We start from the raw sequence: 8,617 nt of genomic DNA, 5'->3' as shown, positions 1-8,617 counted from the left end.
TGAATGAATTAATGATGTTAATTATTTTGATTGAATATTGACATTTAAATTAATATTTGAATGGTTTTATGATGTCATTTGATTGAATGTGTGTTGTAATACTTTGTAACCCTAATCTGGTGACAAAGGCGGGTTAAGGATGTTACAAACCTGATAGTTTGCAAATTTTACAATTTGCTCCTTATTCGATCCCAAGTCAGCTTAACAACTTTCATAACCTCATATAAGACCCAAAAATAATTGTATAATATATTTTATATGCGTAATATATTAGTATGTATTCATAATTAAATTTAATTATATTTGATCATAGTTGCTCCAACAATAAACGTGGCATCCCATAGCTCGAACCTAGCGATTGTGTTAGGTATGGGGTGTTGTAGTCAAGATGTCGTTAAATGGGGCAGGGAGGCGGGGCACCTCAATGGGGATAAAGATTTCTATTCCTTAGTTTATTGTCAATTTCTTAAATCCAGCAATCGGGCAATTGGTCCCTTGTTTGAAAGATAGGGGAAAAGGTCAAATACTATTATTCCTTGTATTTTGTATAAGTTGTGGATTTAATCCATATAATTCAATTTGGTCAATTTTAGTCCTTATACTCTTCAAATTAGTACTTTCTGAATTTTGAAATTTCAGTCTTGATCCAAACAATAGTAGTTCAATGCATTTGATTAAATCTTGCTTCTAGTCCTATACAATGTGTAAAGTTATCAATTTAGTCCATGCTTTCCAACAGGATCATTCTTAGTCCCTATACTTTTCAAATTTTAAATTTCAGTCTTAACACAAACAATAACCATTAAATCAACTTACTAGCATTTTTGTCAAAAATATGTAAAAATAGTAAGTTGACATGGCATTACACACTAAGGTACAAGGATTATGATTTAACAATTATCGTTTGGTTAGGACTACAATTTTAAATTTTAAAAAGTACAAGGACAAAAATTCACTAAATTAAAGTGTAGGGACTAAAATCAAAACTTATTCATGGTAGAGAGACTAATAGAGAATTTAATTGGGAAAAAACTTGTTTTGTCTATTATCATTTAGTGTTTAAATTATGTTAAGATGATTTTAAAAAGTCACTTTTAAGCATCCAATAAAAATATGTAACTTAATATCCTATATTTTCAAACACTAAATCAATTCTTTTTAATCATATTTTAACCTTGATTAGGGTTGATTTATTAAATAAAATTAACGAAGGGTTTATTGTTTTTTTTTTTTTTTTTTTTTTTTGGTTCAACTAAATCTATTGTAGTATTTCTTGTTGCCTTTCATCTCTAAATGTTCTAGGACTTTGTCCAGCGCATCTTTATATATTCTTGCAACTGGTGGCTATCAGCACTCGGTTTTCAATTACCACTATACATTGTAATTACAAACAGAAGGCTGTCATCTCTAACTTGTTGCCTGTAGTTTCTCCCTCTTCTCCTCGTTTGGAATGGTATATTCATGCATGGTGTGGTAATAGAAACATGAATTCTGCATACATGTTTAGATTTCCCCTCTATAGATCCTCATGATTGAACTTTGCCATCTTTGAAAGTTCATCAACTGCTTCCACCAGGTGATCAAGCCTAACTACAAATTCAATGAGCAACGAAGTAAAGGTGGTAAGTGATAAAGCTGCGGTGCTCTTCACTGCTCTCATCTGGGGCAAAATGCTTATTCTAAAACCCCCTCCCTTTTTGAAAGGATCCACCTCGCTAGAGGGCCAAGAATTCAGCATTCGTGATTGTTTCCTCATCATCTCATAGTACGACTCTGTCAAGTTTTGTGTTAAGCGATTTGAGCTTTTTTCATGGTTTGTGCTCCAAACATCATCCTCCTGCTGGTCTAGGAAGTCGTTCGGGGTTGTTGATAAAACATGAGAAATCTTTGGAAATGGGTTAGAAGAGTTATCAGGAAGGTCATAATGAGTGGTGAGCAGGTATGAATGCATATCTATGACACGCTGGAGTCGCTCGGTTGAGCTGTGAACCCTGTTTAACAGAGAGGTTTTGAGGCTTCGCTTCATGTTCCAAATATCCTTGCCCAAGCTTCTCACTAGCTCTGCTGCCTGGTTTGCTGCATCCTGGATCTCTGATTGGAATGCGATTCGGAGGTTGTAAGGCGCCTGAAAACCAAGGAACAGAATCTTAATTCCATCCAGAATTTGAAAATTCTTTCCTGGTTAGTTCTTATTATGAGAAGAGGGGGAAATACCTGAATCTCAGAGTGAAGAACTCCATGGAGTGCCATAACCTCATAAGCACAGTATCGAAGAACTGCCCCAACTTTGACATACTCTGACCATGGATAGAAGAAGTTGCGGAACCTGCCATGTGGGGGCTCCCATTTTGATGCATCAGCCTAATGATTGAAACCAGTCAGAATTATATCAACCACTGTCAAGGGAAAAACGAAGGAGAATTTATGCAATGAAGACAGAGTAAATTAGATTACCAAGGACTCCAATTTGGCAGAAGAGTTTAATGTGGTTCGGCATTTTCTGTAGGCAGGTTCGTCTGGGAACTCATCCATTACTTTCTCAGAAAATTCAGCTTGATTTAGCTCCTCATCTTCTAAATATTTCTTCACACATTCTGAAAGTTTTAGCAATTTTAACTTTCACCAAGGCTAATGACCAATTCAAGTCTTCTCCTTAAAGGGATGGGAGAGATTTTCCAAATTTGCTAATTACCTTCAAGTGAGTCAGCCAATGAGTTAAAGCTGTTGACTAGCTCTTCGTGTAATTGCTCCCCAGCCCACATAGGAAATACAAGTACGTTCACGAAAGCTGCCACAAAACCTCCAATGGCAATACAGTACAGCCTATCCATGGAAGTTCTGATCGGGTTCCCCATTCGATATCCAGAGACTATTATGAAGCAATAGGTGAAGATTATAACCCGGAAACCATGTTCATAAGGAACAAGCGATGGCCATAGTTTCACGAATGAAGTAATAGCTCCTGCTCATAATGTCCAAAAACAGCATTTTAATTAGTACGTGGATTTTTCTTTTTCCTTCATTTTAATAGTACATGGATAAAAAGGAAAGGTCTATTTCATATAGTTTGGACTGCCTAGAGGATATACCAATAAGGAAGATGCTAAGTCCGATTATTATAGGCTTAGCAATTCGGCCTGTAAGTTGAGGTAACTGACCAACTGCAATAGCCAATATTGCAGCAAGCAAGCTTCCAAGTGCTCGGTTGAATCCTCGATTAAAAGTCTCCCCTTCACAAATTTCACAACAGTAAGAAAATACATTTCGTCTCATTTTCATTCATCATGAAATTAAGTCTTGCATTAACATACATACGTACCAACTGTATATTCAAACATGATGGCAACAGTGATGATTGACCAAATGATGTTTGTACCAAAAATTTCATAAGCTCCTCGTAGAAGTATGAGCAATGAAACAAGTAGAACAGCCAGTCCTACTTTAAACGAGAATATTACCCTATCAACGTCGTCTTTGCAAAATTCCCAAGCACTCCATATCCAAGCTTTGCAGGGAAAGCCCTGAAAGCCCGATTTATTGCCATCTTCCGGTTGCTTGGCTTTATTAGGTGGTGGAATATCGATCTCCACGCTGCCCTTTTTCCCATTCATTCCCCACTGAATTTATATAACTTCTCTCAAACCTACCGTCAGTGGTTCAGTATTACTTTCCAAGAAAATAGATTTGTGTATGGATGGAAGATAGGTTTTTAAAGGGAGTCCAACTCAGGATATAAAATGTAGAAAAGGGAATCATAGGGTATAATATTAATAGAAGAGTAGATGGAGCTAAAAACTCGGGATAAAGATGCTTAACCTCAATAATGTTGCAATGATGGAGAATTAGAATCGAAAATGGGAAATTTTTCTTCTATAGATAGAATTTTTTTTTTCTTTATTCTCTTCTAAGATTAACCTTACATTTCACGGTTACATTTCATGGTTGCTTGATTCATTTTGGTATTAACCCACTATAATCATTGTCATATGTTTGCCAATAAAAAAATTTCAAGCGAAGGGTCTTCTCAAATGATTCCAGAATAAGCAAATTTATGGATATTATTTAGAAGAAGAGAGCATATTTTGGTGGGTATTTTAAACAAAAGCTAACAGAAAGGCCTCACTTTTATCCATTACAGAATTTATTATACCTTGAATAAGACTGTTGAGATGTGTGCACCAGTCCATCATCTGCTATTGTGATTTAAGCATATCACTATAATATTCTCTTTCTTTTCCTTTTTTCGCATCTGACTACGTAATATATACTTTATTATATCTCAGAATGTATTCGCTAAGCTACGTATTGTTCTTTCACAGTTGTTTTCCTTGCCTCGTAATGTTGCTTCTATTGCAACTAATACTTTCTTTGAAAAAAAGTCGCTTGAATGGATTGATTACTTACTTGCAGTGACAATGCATTATGAAGAGCTATACGGTTACGTGAATAAACATAAATCTTATGACTTCTTATTAACTGATAATAAAGTTATTCTCCATAAACGAACGAATTGAGCAAGGTACTAACTGTACTGAAAATGTGAATTTGAGATGAGGAATATATTCCACTGTCAACTACAGTGCGCGAACAATGCAAACTAAAATCTCACCTTTTATTTATACTCTGAAACTTGTAAACAGCAATCACCACCATTTCACCTATTTGATTTCCCACCATAGCTGTTGCTAATTTCCCAAATGCTTTTTTTTTTTAAATTGTTTATCGAAATTACAATTAAACTTGATTGATTGGGTTGTTTTTATTTGGTATTCGTTAAAACATTTATTAGAATTCAAAATTAAAATTTTGTAAACGAAATAGTTATATGTAATGTTTAGAACAACTCATAATATATTTTTATTCTTAATTAAAATAAACACTTTTAATGCATTCAAATATAAATGAATGGAATATTTTAATCTCAAAGTTACTGTACATCGTACACGTTAGTAGAAGTTTAATTAATCATTACAGTCACTTAATAGGCAATGAATTATAACTATTTTAAAATTTAATCGTATTGCTTTTTAAGCCAACTTTTAAAATTAGGACATATCATATATAAAATATAGAGAGAGATTTACTTGCATATAATATAATATAAAAGGGTTTTATATTTTTTTTATAATTTTGTATATTATTAATATTTTAATAATTCAACCGTTGTATTTATCAATATATTTATATTTGTTATGTATATAAAATTTTAGTCAATTCAATATTTTTATTATATCGATTTAAAATATTATTTATATTAATATATATTTAATGGTTGAAAGTTTTCTACATGAAACAAATATTTAAAAAAATTAATTTATTTTAAACTTGACATACATAATTTATATAAAAGTAAAATAAAATTTAACTATAAAATTATTAAAATAATAATAAATATTATATAAAATATAAAATCACTTTTTTATAAATTAACAAAAAAAATAAAACTCCAACAACAATTTAATTAGCTTAACTTAAACTTGAATCACACTTAAAAATAATAAACAATTTAACGACCAGACCAACATAATCATTAATTCTATTCGACCTCCGGCTCTCTCCGCATTCATATATCTGCAATTATATATAAAAAACAAATTAACGCAAAAATGGCACGCGTCTAGTAAAGGAAGTCTCTTTCGGCGGTTCAACTATTGAAGAAGGATTTCTGCGGTCATTTAGGCTTCATTTGCCCTTTTTTAATTTCTTTATTTAATAATATTTTTATAATTCATTTAGATTTTTTTTTGTTTATATAGTCTTTTGTTTATCATTTTTTCCATAATGATTATAGAATGGTTAAATTATGAAATTAATATTCTTTGTTTAAAATTTTAAAAATTATAAGTGTAATCAAATTTTACTATTTGATCTTTGAGATAAAATATAATATTTTTATTATAAAATAAATAAATAGAGAATAAAGAATAAAGAAAATGGTAGAGCAAAAGAGAGCGTATTTTATTAATAAATTAGAATATTATAAAGTTTCTCCAAAACCTCTATTTATAAGTATAAGAAGTAGAAATGTACTTCTAATAACTATTAGAATTTAAAGAATATCAAAACTTATCTTGATCTTGATGGATATCCACTTAATAATATATTCATAATACTCCCTATTGGATGTCCATTGGTAGATAATGTGCCTCGTTAAAACTTTACTAACATAAAAACCCTGTGGGAAACAAAATTTTAGTGAAGGAAAAATAGTACACATATCTATAATACGCATAATATGCTGCCTCATTAAAAACCTTATAAGGAAAACCCAATGGGACAAAACCTCGGTTAAGGGGAAAAGAGTACAACGTGTATTTACTCCCCCTCATGAAAACATCACATACTTTCTCATATTCTACGTATTCAATCTTGAATACTAATTTTTTAAATGACTATTTGAATCTATTTGCTAAGCATTTATCACCATTATTTTAAAAGTCACGAGTGAGGGAAACTTTGGAGAAAATATATTTTGATCTCTTTAGGAGTTTCAACAATAATCATAGCAAACTTTAATCATGATTCTTCTATAAAAACACAAATAGGTATTTCGGATCATTTTATATGTAACAACCCGTTTTTAGTCAAATCGGAATAGTATTTTCGGGACCACAAATCTGAGGTTGAAAAATTATTTTAATATTATTTTAAGTGTTTACAGCATGATAGTATGTATGTGTCAACGTTTCGTAAAGAAATTTTACTGTTTAAATAGTTAATTCAGTAAAAAGGACTAAATTGCATAAAGCATAAAACTTGAGTTCTATTAGTTAAATGTATTAAATAGCTATGGATCATTAAAGTAGAGGTACTTATGTTTTAATTAGACCATAACTAAATTGAGTGGACAATAATGGGCATAATATCATGAAATTTGGTGGTTTTTAATTAAGGTTAATATGGTAATTTATAAATAAAAGATAATAAAATATAGAAAACAAAAGAATCACTTTGTTTTGTTCATCTTTCTATCGAAAATAAGGGTGGAAAACTCCATTGGAGGATCTTTAACATTCGGCTACACTAATCTCAAGCATGTAAGTCCAATTTTGTTCGGTTTTTAATGATTTTTACATTTTTGAGATCATTGCTTCGTATTCTAGCTAGCCCGTACCCTAGATTTTGAAATTTTTAAAGATTTAACATGTTTTCATTTTTGAATGTTGCAGTAATTTGACGATTGATGATAGATTTGGAAGCTTTAATGTTAGATTAATAGTTTTTGCAAAGTGATTTTTGACAAAAATGTCAAAAAGGGATTAAATTGAGAAAATGTGAAATGTAGTGGTTAAAAGTGTGAATAAGTGAAAATTATGGCCTACTAGGGGCATTATGGTAATCCAGATAGCGTGGGTTAGTCTTGAATTTCATTAATTTTTGGTTTTGTGAAATAAGGACTAAATTGTGAAAAATGTAAAATCTGTAGGGAAAAAGTGTATGTAACACCCCTATCCCGTATCCATCGCCGGAATAGGTAAAGGGGCATTACCGGACTTGAAACTCATATCAGAACAGTAAAAATTTTAGATTTTTTTTAAAGAAATAAAGAACATTCCTTTAGATAAATACTAAAAACAGCCAGGGATACAATTTAAACTTCTATAAGTACACATTCAAAAGATGCCATTTTCGCATGGCTTATATACATTAACCAAAATATTCTTTCGCCACTAGTCTATTCTACACATGCCATAAAATAACCCAAAACATAACAAGATACCAAGCAAAGGATAGTGATAGTGTAACAAGTTGTCGACGATCCCCGAGTCAGTAGCTTCCAAATGAGATCTATAAAACAGAGGAAACAAAGTAAACGGAGTAAGCATTACAATGCTTAGTAAGTTTTAAGCAAGGTCAACAGATAGCAATCAAATTATAATATGGTTGTTTGTATTTTTTTATTTCACTCTTCCTTTGGGTATATCATCCCTTTACCGAATATGCACATCTCATCATATACAATAGGCGATAAACTTTCACCTAAAAGTGAGCTCTGTAACATAGATATATTGTATAATTTCACATAACCTTTCACACCGATCCGATGCCACATAATCATAGGAATAGTCTCATAGATTGCTCACGATCGCCACATAACTACCTTATGATTTAGATCAAATCAAGCTCATATATAGACTCGAGTACATACTGCTTAACCTTTCGCAGTGAATATATTTATAAGCAATTCTTATTGCGAAGTCTTATAGCTTTAAACTCTACTCGGATTATCGGCGAGACCTTTAGCTCGATGAAATCTCCACACGAAGTCACGGGTCTTAACCGGACATAGTCACCACATATAGTCATCGGTCTTAAATCCGGATTTACATCACGAGTTTCATGCATATTTATTCACATGTTACAGATTCATATCTACTATCATATTTGTAATTCATTTGCCTCATCAAATATCTAATAAAACACACCTTCCACAGTTTGTCATTTGGCCACAATATATATATACACTTTCACGTTCATCACATTGGCCATTCGGCCTTATCTCATATATACACATTCACATTCATCACATAAAATCCTGAATCAAAATATAAATTTTCATATATTCACATCACAATTATCCAAATATACTTCATATCCCACATATACTTTCATGTAT

The 8,617-nt window shown here is 31.6% G+C and overlaps 1 protein-coding gene across 1 annotated transcript; it reads right to left on the bottom strand.

The window, feature by feature from the left end:
- Positions 1–1,296: 1,296 nt before the first annotated feature.
- LOC108469403 (aluminum-activated malate transporter 9-like) lies at positions 1,297–3,726 on the bottom strand. The gene is made up of 6 exons (XM_017770291.2): positions 3,320–3,726; positions 3,090–3,230; positions 2,693–2,962; positions 2,455–2,594; positions 2,215–2,361; positions 1,297–2,125 (listed from the first exon to the last, which is right to left on the bottom strand). Exons 1-6 carry the CDS (start codon positions 3,609–3,611, stop codon positions 1,517–1,519), a joined length of 1,599 nt encoding a protein of 532 aa, XP_017625780.1. The 5' UTR covers positions 3,612–3,726; the 3' UTR covers positions 1,297–1,516.
- Positions 3,727–8,617: the final 4,891 nt, after the last annotated feature.

The sequence above is a fragment of the Gossypium arboreum genome, chromosome 8, assembly GCF_025698485.1.
Source record: "Gossypium arboreum isolate Shixiya-1 chromosome 8, ASM2569848v2, whole genome shotgun sequence".
In the NCBI taxonomy this organism is placed as follows: Eukaryota; Viridiplantae; Streptophyta; class Magnoliopsida; order Malvales; family Malvaceae; genus Gossypium; species Gossypium arboreum.
The sequence above is the reverse complement of the archived record's forward strand: the minus strand, read 5'-3'. Positions and strand labels throughout refer to the sequence as shown.

Coding starts and splice junctions, on each gene's coding strand:
- LOC108469403 (XM_017770291.2), bottom strand. CDS start 3,611: ATGAATGGGAAAAAGGGCAGCGTGGAGATCGATATTCCACCACCTAAT. Junction 2,963..3,089: donor ACTTAGCATCTTCCTTATTG/GTATATCCTCTA, acceptor CATTATGAGCAG/GAGCTATTACTTCATTCGTG. Junction 2,595..2,692: donor ATTGGCTGACTCACTTGAAG/GTAATTAGCAAA, acceptor TAAAACTTTCAG/AATGTGTGAAGAAATATTTA.